This window comes from Chrysemys picta, chromosome 1 (genome assembly GCF_011386835.1).
Source record: "Chrysemys picta bellii isolate R12L10 chromosome 1, ASM1138683v2, whole genome shotgun sequence".
NCBI classification, from domain to species: Eukaryota; Metazoa; Chordata; order Testudines; family Emydidae; genus Chrysemys; species Chrysemys picta.
Window position 1 is genome coordinate 47,454,576 of NC_088791.1, and position 24,723 is coordinate 47,479,298.

General features: G+C 41.8%; 1 protein-coding gene across 4 annotated transcripts in view; it reads right to left on the reverse strand.

Moving 5' to 3' along the window:
- CFTR (CF transmembrane conductance regulator) overlaps positions 1-15,076 on the reverse strand; it is a 133,855-nt gene extending 118,779 nt beyond the window's left edge. The window contains exons 1-2 of one of the 4 annotated variants that reach the window (XM_065556138.1): positions 14,921-15,076; positions 422-532 (exon numbers count right to left, since the gene is read on the reverse strand). Coding sequence is in view for 3 of the 4 variants with exons in the window: in XM_065556140.1 (XP_065412212.1) it covers positions 422-532; positions 14,625-14,677 (164 nt within the window). In the remaining variant the exon portion in view is untranslated. Of the gene's footprint in view, positions 1-411; positions 533-14,624; positions 14,831-14,920 lie in introns of those variants that run through there. The other 3 variants (XM_065556128.1, XM_065556140.1, XM_008173105.4) reach the window with 3 other exon arrangements.
- Positions 15,077-24,723: the final 9,647 nt, after the last annotated feature.

Sequence of the window (24,723 nt, forward strand, 5' to 3'; positions counted from 1 at the left end):
CATTTTAGCCCTGGAGACATAAAGGAAAGGATGGAATTTTTTTAGGGGGTATAGGACAAAAAAACAAACAATAAGATGTGGTGATGACCTGGATATGGCGGGGAGGAAGGAGGTAGGGGTGTTGAACTGACACTGAGGTTGTGAGCCTGGTGACAGACACAAAGTGACCCATTTTTTGGAAGCTACTACATAGCTTCAAAATTTTCTGAACTGAGCCATATTCCATTTACTGTCTGAAATCTGACCAGAGCTTAAAAACATCTGAAAACTCTATTGTTCCAGTGTTTCTGCTGTCAAGTTTCAATAAATTAATTAAGCTAACTAAGCTGATACCTCCACCATTTCTATCTCACTCTTCCAGACCTAGTTGCTGCCTTCCAGATCATGAGATAATGCTAACAAAATACATACTTTGTCATACCTTTCCAATTTTTCAGAAAGATTATCCGCCGAATCCGCAGAAGGGATTTGATATATGTCTGATAGTTCCAGACGTTGTCTATAACCCTTCTTCAGAATTGGTTTTGTCCATCTAAGCAGAAAGAAAATAATAACAACTATCAGTTTCTAAGGTTAATTCTGAAGTTGGTTTAGCTATTAAAGCACAATCCAGCATTGCACAGATAAGTCACTATACAACATATTATATAATAAACTATGAAACTATATTGTATTTACCAAGAATGATGTAGCTACTGAAAACATCTGGTACATATATATATATAGATAACATTAACAAACAGTTTCAGAGTTCTTACATTTGACCATTTGGGTAATGATCCCACTGGCTTTCTTACATACAAACTCTCATTATAGTCAGTAGGAGTTAACGGAGTAGAGGATTGGGCCCTTTGTGTTATATTTCCAGTAATTTATAGTCTCCATTATCATGACTATTAAATTACAAAATAATGTTATAGTAGAGATAGAAGTTATATTCATATAAGCAAGAAAATTCTAAATTACAGCATTAATTGCATGCAGAGCCGCTTGCATTGCATGTTACACAAGACCTTTTGAAGGCCTCTAAGTATAATGCGTGTGCTGAAGATATTTTTTCATCCCTAACTTCCATTTATTTTTGTCATTATGAAGTTAATACAAAACTTAAAGAGCACGTTCTTAGAGCAATAGACAGGTTTAACATTAATGGAGCTGTATTATTAATGAAAGTTGCAATGCCAAATATCTATGCTTTCAGGGAATAACTTTTGTTAACAATTTTTGGACACTATTAGCTTGAAAATGATTTGGGAACTCATCTTACTGTATTGATGTCAGTTGCAACATTTCCACTGACTTCAAACAGAGCAGAAAGAGGCCCTTAAATTGCTGATCCATAGGGAAAATTCTTTATAAACCCTTTTCTGATCTATTCAGTATCTGAAATGCCTGCTACTCACTACGTGTGTTATAGAACACTATTCCCAAGTAATCCTGTTCATAATTTTATGTCATCATCTGTTAATAAGGTCATCTGAAGACACACAAGTAAAACAAAATACAATTAGCAAATGAATTTAAGATTTACTAAAAGTGATGGTATATTTTACAGATACCCAAGGTAACATGGAAAATATGTTTGGCTATCATTGTTAACTATGATACATTTTCTTCAAAATAATTGCATAGCTAATATGGAAAGAAACAGATTGTGAATGATCACTGTCTATGTGTATAAATGTGTGTTGCATAGACAAACATATGACTTAGGAATATGATAAAAATTGTGATCCAACAAACATAGATTTCAAAATAGTTACCATCTAAGAGCAAAAGACCTGCATAATTTATTGCCAAGAAAAGACAGTCTGTAACTAAGGATCAAACAAATCTTCAGGCGAAAAATAAGGAATGTTTTAAAGTGGTTACTTAGAGTTGCTTATTGGAGATGAGTCTTGGTGTAGATTTAACTGTGTGTTTGTGTACATTATATTAAAAAAATGGACCAGATTCTCAGCTACACTAAGGCCCCATTACATTGGCAGCATAAAGGGGCCCTAAAATGGATGAAAATGTAATACAGAACAGTGTACAAGGGCCTCAGTGCATCCGAAGAAGTGAGGTTTTTACTCACGAAAGCTTATGCCCAAATAAATCTGTTAGTCTTTAAGGTGCCACCAGACTCCTTGTTGTTTTTGTAGATACAGACTAACACGGCTACCCCCTGATACTAGGCTCATAGTGCATGTGTGTATGTGACTGTATGAAAGTACATGTGTAAACACAATCTAATCTATCATTTTAAAAGGCAATTAATCATATGAAACATAAATCAATAATCCTAGCTATTCAGTACATAAAGCACTTGGGGAAATTAAATATTTCCCCAGTGGACATTTATATCTAGCTTAAACACCACAGAGAATGCGCTTTCAGTAATAAAAGGATTGTTTTTCATTGCTGCAACAACAGAAATGTACAGTTCCAGATAAATTGTTTGGTCTCAGCTCAGTCCTTAACTGCAGTTTACATGAAAAGGCAGACACTGTTCATATGTCACAGTAAAGCCAACTGTCAGACTCTGTTCTGAAGAACCATAGGAAAAAGTGTATGTGTTCATGAACTTTTTGCTACAGGAGTTAGTGGTCAATGACTTCAGAAATTGATTTCTAATTCATTTTAATATGTTCTGTACTTAAAATAAGCCATAATTTCATTTACTGAAGAGCCTGGGTGATCATTGCAAATGATGACTTAGAGCATGAACAGGATGGTAGAAAGGAATAGTAGCTGTTGATATTGTACATGGCTTATACAAACACTGCTAATCCCTTGTCCTTCAGAAACAAAAACACTTACAAATTTGTTTCATAAAAGAAACTGTTGTACATTCAGAAAATCTGGCAATCATAAATGAATGTAAGCAAGGGTCCATTAAATAGCTACTGTAGCTAATGCAAGTAAGCTGAGAGAGCTCCTAAGAGACCCCTTAATGCCAAAAATACTGTACTAAAGCTCCATGTCTCGGACTGACTTTGATGAGTACCCTCAAGCTAAGGCCTTGTACAATGGGCTTGAAAACTGTAATAAGCAAACCCTACCTTACCTATCTTGAGACAAGGGGGGAAATGATTTACAGTTTCATACTCCATATATATTGCATTATTTCTTTTCACACATTTTCCTTTATTTGTATTTTTTATTAGAATTGAACTGACCAGTTTGCCACAGACTGAAGAAACAAAATTGACTGTAGTTGGAGTGAGCAGAGTGACTGTTATAGAAAAACAGCATGATATAACACAGGTCTACTGTACCCATGAAAATGTGGCTTGAGTTGCTGATCAACTACAATTCTCCCTCATCCTTAACTGTGTGTATTTCACGCACCCAAATTAGTTTGTAAGTGCATAGGTCCCTCCTTAAAGACTAGTTTGACTCAACCCTGTGGGCACAAGTGGAATCTCCACCCATTGGAGCAGCTGCACTCAACCTGGATTCACCTTATGGGCAGGCAAAGCAGTGCTAACATCACCTTCCTCCAGGGATTCCACTGAGGGTGCTTCTCTCAACAACAACCAAGATTGTAGAAGACTCTGGTGGTGGAAGCAGTGCCAGGACATGCTGGCTCACGGCTGGTCCACATTTAAAATTTAGGTCAACATAGCTACATAACTCAAGGGTGTGAAAAATCCATACCTCTGAACACTGTAGCTATGCCAACCTAATCCCAGGTGTAGATACAGCTTCTGTCAATCTAACTACCGTTGCTTGGAGATGTGGTGTTCCTACAGGAATCGAAAAGCTTCAGGCTGTCTCGACACTACAGGGTTATGCCACTTAGCTACAAAGCTGTAGCTATGCCGGTATAACCCCCATAGTATAGCACCCCATGGCCTCAGTGCATCTCCTGGATGCTCTAGCTCTGCCCCTCCCCAGCCAGCTCTGTTCAATTTGTGGGCTGCTGCATCAACTAGCTTCAGACTGCTGTGCGTAGTGGTGTTAAGAGGCAGCTTGCAATTATGCTTGTCCCTCAAGGTGGGTTTTCAAAAACTCCTTGGGTTTTGCTGTCAGGAAGCAAATCCGGCTTGTATGTGTTTTAAAAGCACCATGCACATCTATAAATAACCCATAATAATAATAATTTGGGGGGGGGGCAGATTCACCAGATTTTTGCACTGGTCTGGTGATGCTAAATTATGCTAGCCAGTTAAGCCAGTTTTATAGATGATTTGCAACACCAAAGCAGCACAATGGAGCCAGAGCAACCCTTAATTTGTGAGATAACAACATTAATTCCTAATTTCTGGTTCTCATTTCTGTTGTCAGTGAGAAATAATTTTTGAAACAAAGAAAGCAAGGAGGAAGGGAAACAGATTGGCCTTAAAGCATTATACTGTATTAGCAAATGCCACCGGATTACTGGCTGGCATTTAATGAACTCTTTCACAGAGAAACCTGTAGTGCTGTCAGTCTTGCAACTAACTAGGGATGTTATTATGGGCACATATACATGAAACCCAGCTGGAGACAAGTTTCAAGGGTGAACTGTAGGTAAGAAAAAAAGAAGGAAAACAAGTTCCACCTCTTCTATTGACAGCCTGGTAACAAAATACACTCCATAAGGATACAAGACACAAGATACTATGTACGTGACACATTGTTTTAACTTTTCTTTTGTTTGTTTTCTAACTAACCTTTTTCTTTAATATTCCCTCCCTTTAGCACTCTACAATACATCTCTTATTGTAGCTATTTGCTCTTCCAGTTTGCTCAACCTTATCCCACATGAGAAAATGCAAACCTATTGGATGAACTTCTCTGCCCTGCTAGAGAGTACTACCTTTTCTCTATTAGCTGATGTTGTCTTCTCAACATGGCCAAATCCTGGCCCTGCTTAAAGCTGCTTCCTACCCCTCTGAAGTCACAAGTAGCCTCAAAGTTGGTTTAACCAGCAATGTGGGTTTTTCCCCAGAATAGAGGAATCCCTGGCATAGACAAAACATATCTGGCCCACCCCCTCCCCCAGCCCTTATGTAGACATGCAGGTGTAGAAGCAGGCACGGCCAAAGAACTACTTTGCTGTAGCCAAAATGTGGAAATTCAGCTGTGGCCCCTGCTGCAAGGTGTGCAGAGGAGCTGCCCTGCAGGAATTCTGACTTACTCTGACATCATTTCAACAGGTGCTGTGTACACTACTACACACTTGGTCAGCTCTATTGACTGTTACAAAAGAGATCCTGGCTCTGCTGTCATCCTGTTTAGGTAGCTGACAAAAGGGGACTTTTGTAAACTTTCATAGAATCATAGGGTTGGAAGGGACCTTAGGAGACCACCTAGTCTAACCCCCTGCTCAAAGCAGGGCCAATCCCCAGACAGATTTTTTCCCCCAGATCCCTAAGTGGCTCTCTCAAGGATTGAACTCACAACACTGGGTTTAACAGACCAATGCTCAAACCACTGAGCTATCCCTCCCCTGTTCAGCTCAGAGCTGACTGGACAGCTGAGACCAAGTAACCAACACACAATTCTGAGCTCCCACCACATGCCAGCAACAGACCAGCGTGCATGGACAGGTTGGACTGACCCAAAGCAGGGAGGGGATTGCACTGGCATGGGGCAGAGGGTCTGTGTGTATTTAGCTATGCAAGGAGAGATGTATGCTGTAAGAGGGGCAAGGGAATGTGTGTAACCCCTGCTAGAGATCCTTGACCTAGGGGTATTCCTGCTTTCCCAGGGTTAGATAAAAGTGTTCTATTGTTAAGTGTGGTGCTTATTAAATATAATAAAATAAAAAGTAATTAATGGAGATATCCTATCTCCTAGAACTGGAAGGGGCCTTGAAGGTCATTGAGTCCAGCCCCCTGCCTTCACTAGCAGGACCAAGTACTGATTTTGCCCCAGATCCCCAAATAGCTCCACTCAAGGATTGAGCTCACAACCCTAGGTTTAGCAGGCCAATTGCTCAAACCACTGAGCTATCCCTCCCCCCTTATTCCAGGAGTTAACTCTGGTTTCCCTAGGAAGGAAGGTTGATGTTTGTGACGAGGCCTATGGCTGAGACCTGGGATCCTTTCCCCAACCCTGGGAGCTTGACTTTGTGCTTGAATCAACATGGCTAGTAGAGGGAAGTGCAGATCTCACACCCACTTTACACCTGTGATGGCAGCTTCATTCCAGGTGTGAAATTTAACCTTCAGGGGATGGCAGGCAGTGCATAGCCAGGTGAGGACAGCTTTAAAGCATAGCTGGAGATCCTTCAGAGCATCCACAGCGCAACAATTTATCACCAGCAGCACCACTACTTCCTGGAAATGCATTGTGCAGTCTCAGGTCCCCCAAATGCAGGGGTTGCAGGTGTCTTGTTTCATTCCTCCGTTCTGTGAGCTTTCCACCACAATGGGACCAACGCCCTATGTATTTCTCTAACTGAATCAAACCTCTAACATTATTCTCCACTTACCATAATTTTAAAACATTCTATATGAAATCAGACATTAGGATAGAAAATGCTTATACAACATGTTGCATTAATTTTGTATGGCTGAGATATATTTCTTTGCAGCTCTGAAGGAGCATGATTAAAATATGAGAAAAAATTGAACAAATATTCTGAACATTATATTTATTGCTTCAAAGAGTTGGAGATAAATGTGGATCTTATTAATTTATATGCTTTCTTTGCAGATCACTAAAACTGAAGAATTAAATTTCTCTCTTAATGAACATTTGTGTTTGCTGTCAAGTGTTATTTAACATGGAAAACATTTAGCTGCAATATCATTGACTATGCCACTAACTGTGAATAGCACTGTTTGTAGAATAATCAATGTTCTGTTGAAACCCCAGGGTCCCAATAGCTAATCTTAATGAGAATTACTCAATGGAAAATCTTGGACAAGATTTACATTTTTTATGACCATTTTCAAATATGTGACATTTATTCTGGCTATTGCCCAGGATTCGCCACTGAGTAATATGATCTAGAAGTGGCTTCTGGAATCCTGCCTTTTTAGCAGAATTTTGATTTTTCCTTTGCATAGTGCTTTTTACAGCTAGTAAGATGGTCAATACTACTTCATGTTTTTGAGGTATTATAACTATGAAGCCCAGTCTATATGTGAAAACCAAAATAGGGCACATTCTAGGAACAAAGATACACATGTGGTATGCCATATAAGGGTAAAAGATATTAAATGCATTAAAGTCTGTCATTATTTGATTTGGATAGGTAAATGTGAAGCTTGTCATAAGCAACAGAGATACATCCACTGAACTTTCAATTACAGAGTGGATCCATGAAAGAACACAATGTCGGCTATTAGTTGTAAACAGGTCTAGCAATAATATTTAGTTGCTAAAGCACATAGCAATGGAAAAGCTGGCTCAAGAGAAGGCTCTTTTGTTTTTAGATATTAATTAATTCTGAGCCAATGAACTAACCTCACTTCACGCTGTCTTTTACCTAGGAAATATGGTTTGTACCCCTAAATATCTGTCCCTTTTTTAAAAAAAATTACCATTTGTTTCAATGTTATTTTGAATATATTTTTTAAAGTATTAGGTTAGTTTTCTAAAATTATTTGAAATAGTTCAGTAGTAAGATGTCTTTAGATTTTAAAATTAACTTTAGAGAAATCTGTTAAGTTCTGCATAAGTCAGAAGATGAACAATAGCAATAAAATGACTAGACATGTTGTATAGGTCAGAAAGGGCCAAATCTTGTTTCTATTTTTCACAGAAATAGTCTCAATGAGTTCAGCTGGAGTCCTCGGGTGACTAAGGTGAGCAAGATTTAATCCTGAATCTTTTATCTATCAGGACTAGAATCAGAATTAATTATCAGATCTACAGTAATGGTCTTTCTACTGGCAGACTAAAATATCTGCTCAGTTTTCAACAGTTAAGAAAGAGGACCTGGACAGCTAAGAGGCGAAACCAACAGCTTTGCAAATTTAGGACAACCACGAGTAGTGTGAAATCATTTTGCAAATGATTGCACAGTTTGCAAATACAATCACTTTGGTAGTCACAGGTTTGTTCATTAAAGTCTGGCCATTTCATGTCTTGGCAGAGACCTCAAAATATCCATTCTTTCAAATATCGCCCAGCAAGAACATTTTGCCACTAAAACCATGAGTTTCCCTGGGTTTGACACACTCATTGTCCATCTACACCTTTATGGGCACATTACGTACTGAGGTCCAGTGTAGTTTTCACATGCTATTCAAAAAGTTGTGGAATAAAAGCATTTCATCAGAGAGAACCTTTCCAAATCTATAGTTTATTCCAGCATCACTGACTTATTTGTGAACAGAACTAAATATCTTATTGAACAATTGACAGGGCGTTAACTGGGATTAATGAAGAAATAAACATCCATGGGTAAATTGACATCTTCTCAAATTCTTCTCTCATGCAAGAGAAATTACTATTCCCATTGAAGTGAAAATATGTCAAGCGTGGGTATTCAAGAGAGCAAGAATTCCTATATGTATCTTTTGTATGGAACTTGATTGTAATAGCTTGTTTCAGGTACATTCTGAATTAACTTTCCCACACATGAAGTATGATTTGGTGGTTGAAGTACTGGTCTGGGACTCAGGAGGTCTGGATTCATTTCCTCCTCTGCCACAGACTTCCTGTGTGATGTTGGGAATATCACTTAATCTCTCTGTGCCTCAGTTACCCATCTGTAAAATGAGAAAAATACTTCCTTTTCCCCACCCCTTGCCTGTATTGTCTATTTACACTGTAAGCTCTTCAAGGTGAAGACTGTCTCTTACTACATCTTTGTACAGTGCCTAGCACATGAGGTCCTTGATCTTTATTAGAGCTTCTAGAGGCTACTCTAATATAAATAATAAGATGGCTTTCACTGTCAATTTTTAGTAATTAAAAATACTTCAAGGATTTAACTGCATTGCCCTCCTTCCTGATAAAATAGAATAAGTGTAAAAAATGAATAAGTTCTTAAATATTTCAAATATTTATTCTGGTTTAAATGTACATACCTATTACAAGTTTTTGTCCTATCACAGAGCTAAGAGCCATTTGGCATCTTTCAGAAAACTCAGACACATGTTGATTTGGGCAGTTGTATTTTGGATGGATGAAATAGCCATATAGGAAGAGGTTCCATTAGTTGCTGTGGAACTAGTACTTTTGGCTGTTAACTGAAACATTGGTGGTTCAGACTTACCCAGGGATGGACTTTAAACATGTTAGCAGAGGGAGAATTGCACTGGGATTGAAATGACAGGATTTGTAATATGGAGATCAGAGTCCAGGTTATACAACAGATTTCCTCTTCCACACTGGAGACATTTCTTGCACCCAAATTTTAAAAAGTGGACTCAAATTTTGAATGCCAATCCTCAAAACCTTAGGGGCTGATTTTCAGAGATGCTCAACACCCACAGCTGTCACCGAATTCAATCGGATTTATCAGTGCTCAGCACCTTTGAAAGTCAGGCCCTATATGCTGAAAGTTGGACACCAAAAAACTGATGTGTCCAAAGCTAGGGGCCACTTCTGCAAATATGGGCATTAATCTCTATGTATCATTTACCTCAGCTACAAAATAATGATACTTATTATATTTATATAAATATAATATTTTTCCAATTTCACAGGGACATCGTGACAACTAATGAACATATGTAAAGTACTTTGAAATCCTTGGATGGAAGGTGCTGTCAGTGTGCAAAGGGGGCATTTGCTTAACTTCACACACTAAGTAGTCCTCGTGAAGACAATGGGACTACTTTGTCTAAGGCTACATCTACATTGAAAATTAATGTGTAATTGTGGTGCAAGTTGGCATACCCACACTAGCTTTGATCTAACTGGCAATGCAGGCTGGTCAACCCAGCAGATACCCATTTGGGATCCTGGGTGTGTACTTGGGTTGCTAGCCTGCACCAGGTTCCATGCTGACACAGCTTCATTGCTGCTGTTTCCCATGCTAGCTAAATTAAAGCCAGAACAGGTATGCTTACTTGCACTGCAATTACACCTTAATTTGTGGTGTAGACATATCCTAAGTCTTTCCTGGATCAGGGTCTATTTTTTGAGTCAAGATTCATTCAAGGTCAGAAGGAACCAATGATGATCATCTAATCTGACCTCCTGTATAACACCAGCCATAGAACTTCCCCAAAATAATCCCTAGAGCAGATATTTTAGAAAAACATCCAGTCTTGATTTAGAAATTGTCAGTGCTGGAGAATCCACTATCACCCTTGGTAAATTGTTCCAATGGTTAATTACTCTGAATGTTAAAGATTTACACCTTATTTCCACTGTGAATTTGTCTAGATGAGACGTTTCCAAAGCACAGACTAGTGTCTTGTCATGAGGGGTAGAAAGGAAGAAATATATTCTGGAGCTATAGTAGAAATAGAAGTAGCACAATTATAACTTGTGTAAATCATAGAATCATAAGACTGGAAGGGACCTTGAGAGGTCATCTAGTCCAGTCCTCTGCACTCATGGCAGGACTAAGTATTATCTAGATCATTCCTGACAGGTGTTTGTCTAACTTGCTCTTAAAAATCTCCAATGATGGAGATTCCGCAACCTCACTAGGCAATTTATTCCAGTGCTTAACCACCCTGACAGCTAAGTTTTTCCTAATGTCCAACCTAAACCTCCCTTGCTGCAATTTAAGCCCATTGCTTCTTGTCCTACCCTCAGCAGTTAAGAAGAACAATTCTTCTCCCTCCTCCTTGTAACAACCTTTTACGTACTTGAAAACTGATATCATGTCCCCCCTCAGTCTTCTCTTTTCCAGACTAAACATACCCAATTTTTTCAATCTTCCCTCATAGGTCATGTTTTCTAGACCTTTAATCACTTTTGTTACTCTTCTCTGGACTCTCTCCAATTTGTCCACATCCTTCCTGGAATGTGATACCCAGAACTGGACACAGTACTCCAGCTGAGGCCTAATCAGCGCAGAGTAGAGCAGAAGAATTATTTCTCGTGTCTTGCTTACAACACTCCTGCTAATACATCCCAGAAGGATGTTTGCTTTTTTTGCAAGTGTTACACTGTTGACTCATATTTATCATGTGGTCCACTATGACCCCCAGATCCCTTTCCGCAATACTCCTTCCTAGGCAGTCATTTCCCATTTTGTATGTGTGCAACTGATGGTTTCTTCCTAAATGGAGCACTTTACATTTGTCCTTATTGAATTTCATCCTATTTACTTCAGACCATTTCTCCAGTTTGTCCAGATTATTTTGAATTTTAATACTATCCTCCAAAGCACTGGCAACCCCTCCTAGCTTGGTATCGTCTTCAAACTTTATAAGTGAACTCTCTATGCCATTATCTAAATAACTGATGAAGATATTGAACAGAACTGGACCAGAACTTATCCCTGCGGGACCCCACTCATTATGCCCTTCCAGCATAACGTAGAATGTTTTCCACGTAAAATGTTTTCCTAGTAAAAGTTGTTGTTACTTACCTTGTTTACTTTTCATTTCTTCAGTATGAAAAATGTAATTTTCTAAATCAAAACTTGCTTCTTTATTCATAGTTATAAATGATTCAGAAAATAGCTAATTTTTAAATTATGAACTTTTATAGTCTATATAATCAAACCTCTCTTTCTCTTTTTGCAAGCCTGGATCATTTTCTTTAATAGTCATACAAAAAGAGAGTATTCCCTTGTTAAAAGTCCATATGTGACATTGCTCCTTTATAATACTTGTTATTGTCTGAACTTCTTTTTAGGGCAGGGATTGGAAACATTTTTAAAGAAAATGTACAAATACAGTATTGAAATGTATCTACCTTAACTACATTAGTTACAAACTAAGACCCAAATTCCGCACTCGGCTATGCTCACATAACTCCCAAGCAGGACAGATGCATCTAAGCAAAGAATCTGGCCATAGATTTGTAGAAAGTAATCTATTATTTAATGTTTCATATGCTGTCATCAGATAGCTGAGAACCACTATGATGAATCATATGTTTATCACTGAGAATCTCCTGGTGGATATCTTCTCTGCAAATTTTGCCACAATTATTTCAAATGGTCCTATAGTGACCTTCAGTCTATTACATTACATTACATCCAGACTGGCATTTTACAAATACAAAGCTATGAAAGAAGCATAACCCAGTAGACACTATTTTAAGTGAAGATTTCTTAAACTACATGGAGATAGATTATGAGACAATGTTAAATAATTGTTGTTAATAGGAAAAGTAACTTTTTCTTCCACATCACTTTATAAACAAAGGAAGGACTGACTCCTTGATTTTATTCAGCTGCTCTGTTCATGCTACATTAGAACATTAGTACTTGAGAGCACCACACCTGGTCCATGAGATAGCATTTAAGCCACATGCTTACAGTTAAGCACATTCTTAAGTGCTTTCTAAATGAGGCTGCTTTCTTGAACTGGGGCTGCTCTTGTTATGCAGATACAATTACACACCAAAATGAAATTCTACAATTTTAGAAAAACTCAACCAAATTCAACTTTTTTATCACAACTTTATGGGATGAACCAGTTTATTGAGTCTACAAGTGTCTACCTAATGCTATGCAAGAATATTGTTCTGGTTTTGTAAAGTTAGTATTTCTTAGAGTATTCACATAGTATTTCTTAAATTTTGTTCACTTCTTATAACTTGACAGTTTCACTTGTTGCTGTATGGCAGCTTGCTTTCTAGCAACTAGAGTAGCATAATTTCCCACCCTGAAATTTATCTTGACCCTATGAGACAGATACTCTATTTGGGTACCTGAACAGTGAAGGCATGTATTTTCAAATAAACTAATACATTTTCATAGATTAAAAAATATGTTGGCTTTTGAACAGACAGATATTTAACAAAAAAGAACTATGTATTCTGGCACCCTTCCAAAAGAAAAATTTTGATGCAACTCTTAACATTCATCAGTTTTCACATCTAACTAGTTTTAATCTATTGATATACCAGATAAAATATTCCAAATGTATTGACTCCTAAAATAGATTATACATTTTGAGAAGGAGTAGAGGAATCACTCGTAATGTAAATGTCCTAGACATCAAATAAACAGAAAACTTTTTAGTACCAGAAATTTATTATTTTATCAGGTTCATTCACTGTGGAGGTATGCCCATATTCTACATGGGGGGGGGGAGGAGTTGTGTTTATCCATAGGAAGTTTATTTTCACTGGGTTGATTTTTCTTCTGTCAAATTAATTATTATTATAAAATGGTTTAAATGTTGATGACAGGAGAAGGAAACATTTTGAGTATATATTTAGTACATCTCTTTAAAACAGAGTAATAAGTATGATATTTTAGTTGCCTCTTGATTTATATGTATTTCAATTTCACAACAGGCCTGATCCAAAGCCCACTGAAGTCAATAGAAAGATTCCCCTTGACTTTAAGTATCTTGGGTCTTATCCAAAGCCCATTAAGCACGTGCTTCACATTAAGCATGTATTTAAGCCCTAGTTTAGACCATGGACATTTTGCCCTAAGCAGGGATCAGAAATAAATTATTTTCTTTTCTTGCATTGTATTAATTGAGGCATAAGCATCGAGATTCTAAGATACTGTATTTACTTTGCGAGGTACCCTAGAAATAACTAAGATGAAAACAAAATAGAGCCTGGACTAGTCTCCCAAAAAGCATTTTAAAAGAGGCATAGTTATCCTGAAATCTAGTCATTTTAAAAAAGTAAGCTAAAAGTTGTCTGAGGTACCACACCTACCAGAATCCCCCTACCATTCATAATCACATTTTCGATTTTATAAACGGATTTTTCACCCCTATTGCTGCGTGTAGGACCTACACAAACGACAAGGAAAACTACCTAGCTGCGTGAAATTGTGTGTATCCAGTATGCTCTCAGATGCCCAAAGTTGGGGAAATATAGAGAAGGATTTTTGTCTTTCTAATCTCTCTCTAGTATAATATCAGGTGTTACTTGTAACAGCTCCAGGTAAAAGGATTTCAAATGTGTGATTTCTATGTTGTCCCACTGTGTGTGGTGGGTGAGGGGGACGAAAAAGAATCCCTTGTACACACAAGAAGAAGAGAAAAGGGACCAGGGACTTTCGTCCCCATAGGACACGTCTCAGTCGGAAGCGAGATTTATGTCTAAGGTGTCCCTAAGATCACCTTTAAAAAAACGTGCTTGCAAAGCAAATTTCCCCGAAGTTCTCACACCTTGGAGTTAAATGTACAACAGCCAGGCTCAGAAGTAGAGCAATTTACCAAAGGTTGCGCAGATAATCTACCATAAAGGAATTTACCCAGTATGGATGTGATCATTTATGACACTTGCACAGCCGCCCCTTGCGTTCAAAACACGGGCACGAGGTGCCAGGGAAGACCACGGCGCGAAGATCCTCCTGGAATAAACCAGGCGAGCGCGGCTCTCTTTGCAAAACATTCCGGGGCTAATGGGCGCAAGGCAACGTGCCCGGAGGAGACTCGGCTGAGGGTCCCGGGCTCCAGACCCGGCAGCCCTGCGCTCGCGCGCAGTCACTACCCGCTGCCCGTCCCCCGGGGCCCTCCGAGGCGCGCGGCGGACACAACCTGGAGGCTGAGGGTGCAGAGCGCCGGGGGACCCATCCGAGCCACACCTCGCATGCCGCCGCCCGCTGCAGGGTCATTCCCCTCGCCCCCGTCCCCAGCCCCGGCTCTTACCTGAAGAAAAGCTTGGAGAAGACGTTGGCCTTCTCCAGAGGGGACCGCTGCATGGTGCCCGGGCCGCCTGCCGGGCGGCGCTAGGCGCAGGGAGCTGCAGCGGCGCTAGCTAATTGCTAAACTCTCCCGCGTCCGCTCCGCTCCTGCGGCTCCCCCACCTTATGCACCCTGCCCGCGCTGATGTCATTGCCTCCCTCCTTCCCCTGCCCCTCTCCCCGCCTCTGCTGTGCCCACGGGGCCTGCCCTCCGACCCCCTCCCCCGCGCCCCGCTGGCCTCGCCCCTCGGGGGCAGTCACCAAAGGAATCCGCCGCTGCGGGAGCCACCCGCCTGCTCTCTCCAGGTGCGCGCTCCGCGCCCGGCCGGCTGCCAGGACCCCCGGCCCCGAGTCCTCAGGGCAGCGTCCCAGGCGCTGAGTGCAAGGAGCCCCGCACCCCCGGGTGCCGCCTCGCTGCGTCTCGGGCACTGGGAGAGGAATAGCGACGCCTCTCGGGCTCACTCGCCCCACACACTTGTGCTTAGGGGCTGTGTCAAGCAGGGTGGGCTCCAGAGCCCCCTGGGGTCGGTCTCCTCCAGGTGACCCCCCACCCCTCCTCTAGCAGTTTGCTGGAATCAGGCAGAACCCCCGCCCCCCAAACGAAATCTTCCTTCTGCTGGGAAAGTGCCTCCCCCCCAACCTTAGCGCTTTCTGGATTGTGCCCGGGGTCTTATTCCCTGCCCCCAGGTTGCAGTCTTTGCCTGGTACTGTGTAACACTGTTCACTCCAGAGCTCTGATCCCAGGGATTGCTACACCCCATCCCCACCCCTAGCTGTGCTGGGAACTCAGATGCCAAGCACAACACATTACCGCCCTAAAAGAACTGGCAGGGGTTCACCGGGACACCTGCTATGCAGGGCTGGCTTTAGGAAGTGCAGGGCTCAATTCGAACATTTTCCACGACCGCGGCAGGGATGACTAATATATATATATATATATATATATATATATATCAAGCCTTTCATTTCTTAGCAACTGGTTCCCTATAAAAAGTTCTGATTTAAGGGATGTGCCACAGTATGAATTTTTGGTACCAATAGGGTTACCATACATCCGTATTTTCCCAGGAGGAATTTTTAAATTGTAAATTGTAAAAATTCCTCCCGGACGGCGATTTAAGAACCAAAAAGCCTGACATGTCTGGGAAAATACGGATGTATGTTAACCCTACCTAAAGTTCTTTTTTAAAAAGATGGGCCTGAACTAGAAATGAGCTCCGTTTCACATGTGTGGGTCCCCACCACTCCCTGGGGGTGTCCCGATTTTATAGGGACAGTCCCGATTTTGGGGTCTTTTTCTTATGTAGGATCCTATTATCCCCACCCCCATCCCAATTTTTCACACTTGCTGTCTGGTCACTCGGTGTGCACATGTGTGGGTCCCAGCTGCTCCCTGCCCCCTCCACCCCCCATTGAAGCAGGTGTGCAGGGCACCACTGGAAATGGGGCTGGCTGGAGGCAGGGCAGGGGCTGACTGGAGGTAGGGTCTGGCTGCAGGCAGGGCAAGGGGTGTGGGGCTGGCTGGAGATAGGGGTGGGCTGGCTGGCTTCAGGCAGGGCCGCAGAGGGGTGCGGCATGGGTTGGCAGGGCTGGAGACAGAGGGACTGGCTGGCTTCAGGCAGGGGGGTGCGGCAGGAGTTGGCTGGAGACAGGGCAGGAGGTGCAGGGCTGGCTACAGGCAGGGCAGGGGGTGCAGGGCTGGTGTGGGCAGGGCAGGTGCGGGCAGGGGGTGTCTGGGGCTGGCTGGCTTCGGGCAGGGCCACAGGGGGGTGCGGCAGGGTTGGCTGGAGACAGGGCCAGGGGTGCAGCAGGGGCTGGCTGTGGGCAGGGGGTGCGGGGCTGGCTGTGGGCAGCGGCAGGGCAGGGGGTGCAGGGCTGGTGCGGGCAGGGCAGGGGGTGCAGGGCTGGCTGGAGACAGGGGCTGGCTGCGGGCAGGGCGGGGGGTGTGGGTACAGACCACCCTGTATGGTAAGTGCCCCCTTCTCCTCCCTCCTCCTCCACCGGGGTAGCAGCAGCAGCAGCAGCCCGGGGCTCAAGGGCTATTTAAAGGGCCCAGGGCTTCCCTGCTTCTGCCGCCCTGGCCCTTTAAATAGCCGTGGGAGCCCTAGGGAAGCGGTGGGACTTCAGAGGCTATTTAAAGGGCCAGGGCGGTAGAAGCAACGGGAGCCCCGGACTTTTTAAATAGCCCCCAGAGCCCCGCAGCCCTACCCCAGGGCTCCAGCAGTGGGGTTCTGGTGGCAATTTAAAGGGCCTGGGGCTCCAGCCCCTGCCCTTTAAATTGCCCCGTGGGGAAGCCGGGCCACCCGGGTACAGTACACCGGGTCTTGCCGGTACGCCGTACCGGGGCTTGGGCGCGGGGCCCTCTTAGGGGCGGGGCCCAATTCAGGGGAATTGGTTGAATTGGCCTAAAGCCAGCCCTCCTATGGAGCCAATTTCAGTCTCAGTCAGCAAACCTTCTTGAAAGGTTTATGGAGAGAAACGGAGACTCCCACTTTAAAATACAAGACTTGGCCTGTAAAGCTGGTTTCCTCAGAAGAAAAGGTAAACTCGGGTATCTCGAGGAAATCCGGTGCAAAGGGAGTTGAAATCCTTGCTCCCGCCTCAGCCTTTATAAAGTGCTCAGTACACCTTGTGTTAAATCCTGGAACGCTATTGTTAAAAGTGTTAAGCACACATTGACATTAGAATGGAGCAGATTAATAGCAAAGTAGGCTTTTTGAATCTGAGATTTTTATCATCTCCAGGTCTTTGGTAAATTTGTTTACTGTGAAATTACCTCATTAATTTCTGCTTGATATGAATACAAATAAGTACAAATGTGAATACTTAGTAATAAGGATACTGTCATGGGGTGTGCAGACTCCATGCTGTCTTGGCCACTAAAGGGTTACTAGGATTGGGAAACTGCCTGCCTGCTGAGCTGGGCCTTATCAGGGGACTCACAACAGCTGCAGAGATAAAAAGATGTCGAATAGAAGGGTGGGATGGCAGCGAAAGAAGATGAAGAGCTATGGTGAGCAGGAGCCTTCAGCAACAGACTGGTGAGATACTGCCCAGGAAAATGGACTCCCTGGAGGATGGGATCAAAGGGGTAACTGAGGAACAGCTTGAAGGACAGGCATGCTAGGTAGGCAAGGGGAATATGAAGGGGTTGGGAGAGCTTGAAGCTGACCACTTTGTTATAAGAACGGCCATAATGGGTCAGACCACAGGTCTCTCTAGCCCAGTATTCTGTCTTCCAACAGTGACTGATGCTGGATGCTTCAGAGGGAATGAATAGAACTGGACAATTATGGAGTGATCCATCCCTTGCCTTCTAGTCACAGATTCCAACAGTCAGAGGCTTAGGGAAGTGCAGAGCATGGGCTTGCATTCCTGACCATCTTGGCTAATAACCATTGATGTCTGTCAATGGCTGTCTGTTCATGAACTTATTTTGTGCAGGGCTTCTGGTCTGGAACCCAGGAGAGTGGATGAGCCTGGATTCCCTACCAAACCCAGCTTATCAAGGCCTTGAAAAGGTGAGCCATACCCAAAGAAGCCAGAGGCTGTGTCCCCCTCACCTAGGCTCGCTCGCCTCCTGAAATATTGGACTTTTTAATACCCCAAAAGGGAAGGGGTTATCAGTGGCCTGGGCTGAGGTTGTAACAAAGAATCAGTGAGTGGGCTGGAAGGTGGGCAGCCCCACAAAGAAGAAGGGAAAATGAGGCAGAGTTGCTGTGTTACCTGGTCTAGCTATGAGGGGTGCTGAAGATACTGAAAAAGAGTCATATTTACTTTAAAAATGCATCTGCTGCATATTTCTTCTGTTTTCTTACAGGGCATGATTGTCTTAACTCATGAATGTAAGAAGCGAAGCTGTTTCCTTATTGTGAAACTTCCCCAGAACAATCATTCCAGCTCAGTCAAGGTGGGATGTCCTATATTTCATAATATTGCATCAACACACTATTATTTATAAAGCACCATAAATGTGCATTGTGCATTATAAACAAGATACCTGATTCCTGCCCCCAAACACATTAAAATCTAAGCATAGCCAAAATGCCAACAAACATAGGACTAACATTAGGAAGAACACTGATCACAGCATAAGAACATATGGTTATTTTGTTTAGTTATGCGTTCAATGTGATTGATCCTGGTTTGTTTTGTTTAATACTCTGGTTTTGCTGTTTAAACACTACATTTGCAACATTAGATATGGGAGTGGGGGCTCTATCTTTCTGCAAGTGCATGGTTCTCCCCTCAGTATATTGTCTAGGACTTTATCCAAACTAGTTGCATCTCCAACACCATGCCTTTCTCTTTTCTTGTAGTTCGTGCTACTGTTTAACTTGCTGTCACTCCTAGGAAGCTTTTACTGATATTTTTAATTAATTTTATATCATTATTTCTAGTTATGCCCAGCTGTACTTCCATAAATAATTCCTCTTCATCTTGGTGGTGTTTCCTCACAGTATATGTAGTTGGTTAATGTCTCCTTTTCTGGAGTGTCTAAACAAGGCTTTTTTGGTCTCAAATTTCCCACTTATCCTACCACAGTGATTGCAATAATGGGAGTACCAGTATAGACAGGACTCCAGACAACTGTCATTGTCTTAAGGACTAGGTCATCTCATCCTGCTCAGATTAGGTCTAGATGATGCCATGCTTAAAACATCAATGGCTGCTGAAGCCTTGTCTACACTCCCACTGTTGCAATCACCTGTGGAGCTGAACTGGTGGCAGCAACAGTGGGAAACTTGAGGCAAAAAAGACTGGTGGAGATGTCCCCCTTAATCATTGTTTAGACTATTTGCAAATTTAGCTCTAAAGTCTTTCCTTATAAATCAAGCTCTCTAGCCCCTTAACTATTCTGATTATTCTTCTCTGTACTTGTCAATAACTCTCAGATTCTAAGGTGTCCAGGTGTAGTGTCATCAGAGCCACAGGGACTATCCTTTCCCTGCTCCATGACTTGATAACTCTGCATACATAACCCAAAATTGCATAGGCATTTTTTCCCTTATCATATTGCAAACTCTAATCTAACTTGTTGTCCAATATCACTCCAAGATATTTTTTTCTGCATTGCTGCTTTCTGGATTTCTCCCTTCCAATGAATATCTGTATTTCAGATTACTTTCACTTTGAAAGACTTGCAAGGTAGTATATTAAGGAATCTTAATTTGTTACTTTAGAACTGTCCATATTCCTAACCTTCTTTAATGGGATTGATGCTGCCCTAGTTGAAGTAATTGAGAAACTTGTCTGTAACATTAGTTTGAGCAGGAATTGGTCTTAGGTGTGGGAACCACAAAGGTACTTTGATGCCTAAGTCCCAGTTTTGGTTCCACTGTGATCCCCAAAACTCCTGCTGAATGTAGAAAGGTGTCCTAAACACTGGATTAGTCATTTCTCTCTAGCACAATGATTTATTCACAGTGGAACAGCGTCAGCAGAAGATACTGAGGGAGTCCCAATTCAGAATATCCCATAGCTAACTATTAAAAGCACCTGCCTAACATTTGAATAAATGTCTCCCACCTCTTTTCTCCCCCCTCAGGGAAGAAGGAGGGACAATGAACCCTGGGTCTCCCACATCCCAGGTGAGTGCTCTAACCACTGGGATGAAGATATAAGGTGTTCTGTGTGGAGCATCGCAGGGGCCTAACTCATTCCTGCAAGAAACACCTTGAGCACCTAAGCTGTCTGACTCCAGGTGGTGAGTTCTTGTTCGTAGATTGCAAAGAAGAGCTAGGTGCCTCCCTGCAACCTGAACTCAGGTATCTATCTCAGGGCAGGGAGGTGGAACTGCATGGTGTGGCTTAGCGCACATCCTTCTCCTCAGCATTTCCCATTGGTTAGCTTAGGAAGGCCCCTGCCTAGCATGCTGTCATTTGTGGGTCACATTTTTAGGGATCTCTCTCCCCATTTGTCATATAGGGAGCCTAGGTGCCTAACTTGGCTTTGCGGATTAGTGTTGTTCCTGTGGGTGGTGGATTTTTGTTTTGTTTTGTTTTAACCCACTAGGTGCCTAAAAGTTAAGTGTCGTGGCACTCAGAGTTGCAACACTTAAGTCTCTTTGTGGTTCCCTCCCTAATTCTCTTTGGGTTATTTCTGTTCTTTCTGGTTAATATCTGTGAATTTAATATCTGTGAATTTCACTGACATGCTCTTTATTTATTTCCATTTTTAGAAATGACATATAAGTCCCAATCTGACACCAACAATTTTATCCACTAATTTTATGCACTTCCAGCTGGTTTTACTACATTTTGCTCAAAAAACTTAGTAAAAGATAAAATCCCTGATCCAAAGATCTTATCTGGGGGGGGGGGTCATCCAGCAAAGCTTTAACATAATGCAACAGACTAGCTACAAATGGAACTTAGAGGCAAAATAGCACATCTATATGATATGGGGACATGTATGATATGGGGACCCCTCAGCAGGGCAGAAACTGCAAGAAGAAGACAACTGGGGAGTTCCCCAAACTGAGGGCTGGAGTAGAGCTAGCATTTACAGCTCTATTCCTCCCCATCCCAGTTCCTATGGCCCTGAAGTCAATGGAGCTGTGCCACTTAAACTAGTACTGAATATGGCCCAGTGTGTTCTGTTATATGCTTGTGGTTTTAACCATAAAAGTAAATCAATAGCTTTTGTAACTAGGATATGACAACATTTACTATTGAATTAAACCCTAAGTCACCACTGAAAACCAGATAGACACTGGTTTTATTACAATGGCTATTAGAAGGGCTCTCTTCCCTAGGATAAATTCTACATTCTGCTCTGTTTCTGAAGAAACTTTCAAGGAAAAAAAGCAAAAATATGTTCATTTGCCAAGTATTCAGAAGGTGATGGACTGACAGCTTCAAGTAACCAAATTCCACACTCTGTCAACAGACCAGGTATGACACAGGAAGCAACTGTTCAAGTTTTCCTCCTCTGTCAATATGCTCCTACTAGTACATGGGGGGACTACATCTAAACATGGCAGTGTAGTTCAGTCTGTATGTCTCCTGAGGTTGTGTGACGTTATGAATATGAATTGGGACCGTATAGAGCATTGTTGCAACCAAGATCCTGTAGTGGCACCAAATCTTGTATAAAGAGGGTCAAATAAGGTGTCTAAGTCAAGGTTATGGTTTGTTCGTTATGATTATGCTATCTGGATCCATGTATCATTTTTGTATTTAAAGTTATAAGTATTGGCTCTATACTGTCTGTATTTCAAACTTGTGCTATGCTTCTGGGTGACACACCAGACAATTTGGTGTCAGCACTGCCTAGCCTGCTTGATGGGCCCATTAAGGACCATCCGCTATACAATTGACCCATTGAGAGAAGGCAGATACACCTTGTGACTCAGCAAGGTATGCAGGGACATGCCTATGAACAGAACTCTAAGGTTTTTCTATGCCATGTGCTGGACAGTTTGTTTTTGGAACAAAGAAAGCAAGAGATAAAAGGCTGCTACATCTCCTCCATCTTGTCTTCAATCCTGCTTCTTGCCTCTGGAGGGACCTCGCTACAAACTGAAGCTCTGAATAAAGAACTGAATGACCCATCCCAGCTGTGGATGTTCTCCAGAGACTTGATTTGAACCTGCAGTTTATTCCATCACTACTACAAGCCTGAACCAAGTACTTTGCCGTTACTGTATGTAATTGATTCCATTTAACCAATTTTAGCTCTCATTTATATCTTTTTCCTTTTATGAATAAACCTTTAGATTCTAAAGGATTGGCAACAGCGTGATTTGTGGGTAAGATCTGATTTGTATATTGACCCGGGTCTAGGGCTTGGTCCTTTGGGATCAGGAGAACCTTTTCTCTTTTACTGGGGTATTGGTTTTCATAACCATTCATCCCCATAATGAGTGGCCCTGGTGGTGATACTGGGAAACTGGAGTGTCTAAGGGAATTACTTGTATGACTCCTGGTTAGCCAGTGGGGTAAAACCAAAGTCCTCTCTGTTTGGCTGGTTTGGTTTGCCTTGGTGTGCAAAGGAACCCCGGCCTTGGGCTGTAACTGCCCTGCTCTGAGCAATTTGTCCTAAATTGGCACTCTCAGAAGTGTCCTACCAAAGCCAGTATCATTACAGGCTGCCAGGCCAGATATTGATTAATGCCAGTTTTGGTTGTTTTTGTGTCCTGGATATGTCCACTAAGAAATGAGATGAGAATACCAACTTGTATTATATTAGCCAATAAACAGACATCAGAGGGCAGGAAGTTTTGGTAATTCATGACCAGAGCTAGAGTTGATCTCAAGATGAGAAATTCTGATCAGTCCTTGGAACTTTGAAATACCTTAAGTGAAATCCTGGCCCTACTGAAGTCAGTGGCAAAAATCCCTGACCAGCAACTACACTCTCACAGATCTCTGGGGGAATACTAGCATTAAATTCATTCTATAAGCACTGAATAGCAAGACTGGCATCTTTTATATAGAATTATTATTGTAAATAGTGAATGAATATTAATGCCATACTTCACAACCTGTTGTCTGAGTTCACCTTAAGGATGCAGTAGTTCAAAAAAGGGTTAGCTTGTTATGCAGACCCTGATTTTATAACATGGATTTCACAGGAGGATGATAATATTGGACTGACATGCCTCTAAAACTGCATGGAGCTTTGACTATGGCATTCACACTTCAGGCCTGAAAAGAGCATTGTCATGCATACTCCTCACTCTGTTTTGCACTTTATTAGTTGCACTTAGCCAAAAATTTGTGGGTTTGTTTTTTTCCATTCCTCCCTCTCCACCCCCACGCTCCCCGCTGACATCTTAGTGACTAAAAATTAGACTAGTCAATTTCTTGTTTGTTTCCAGTAAGCTTTTCTTTTGGGTTGTCATGCACTAACAATGCTGTTGTGGCTGCCAAAAACAACACTTGTGGTCACGGATTTATCATTGTTTATAATACAGAACCTAATACAAACAGAAGGATTTTCTTTAAGTCTCACCCTGCTGGCTTTTCAAACACCTAAATCTAGGACTTAAACTTAGTTGATGTCCCTTTAAAAAATATATATATATAAAAAAATGGCCCTTGGCTACACTGGTAGGGAGGAGAGTATGGGGAGCCTCTTTCCATCCCACCCAGCACACAAGCATCAGGGCAGATACTCCCTACAGTTCATGAGAGAGTACTAGGAGAGAAGGTTAGCGAAGCATGATGTCTCACACCATAAGTCTGATCCAAAGTCCCCTGAAGTCAATGGGAATGATCCCAAGGGTTATGATCTGTGGGTTTGGGAATATGTCCATGTGTTGAACTATGCCTCTATCAGTAATCAATGCAAGCTATGGGCACATCCTGCTCCTGTTTCTTAGCTTGCAGTGGTTCTAAAGAAGAAGATGCACCAACCAACATCTTCCTTTCTTCATTGCTTTGCACAGGGCTGCATGTTACCCTATACTTTATTTACAGACGACAGAGTTGACCCCCTACCCTGGTTGACACATTAGAGGTTTGTCTGTTTCAGAACTGTGCAGATGCCATTGTGGAAGCAAATTGCAGTCTCACTGTTCCTTGGGAAACATTCTTGGAAAAATGTTCTCTTTTTTAATGTTGTGGTGCTTGAAAAGATGCTGAAAATAGTAAAGCAATAACAATAAACAGTCTTTGTTATGGTTCTGTAAATTATATTTCCATTTCTTAATAGTCAAAAGACCAGAGAGACACTACCAAATGACTTACACTCATTTTCTTTTTTATATCCTTAAAGTGTTCTCTACTTGTAGGTAAATTAGCTCTTAATATGCAATTTTATTTTGTTCATTAATCATGACTGACTTAACATCATGGTTGACATAGTTAACTTCCTAATATCTACTCCTTTACCAACAAGCTTAATTAAAATACATTGTAAATGAAAATAAACCTGCAATGATATTGGTTTAACAAGGTTAAGCATTCACAAATATTTACTGGAACAACATACCTATACAAGTCAATATCCACAAGAAGGATGGTTTTGGTGGTTTTTTTGTTTTTGTTTTTTATTGTGTTAAATTAATTTAGTTCTTGCAGAAGATGCCAGCTGATTAAACGGACAAATTCAATCAT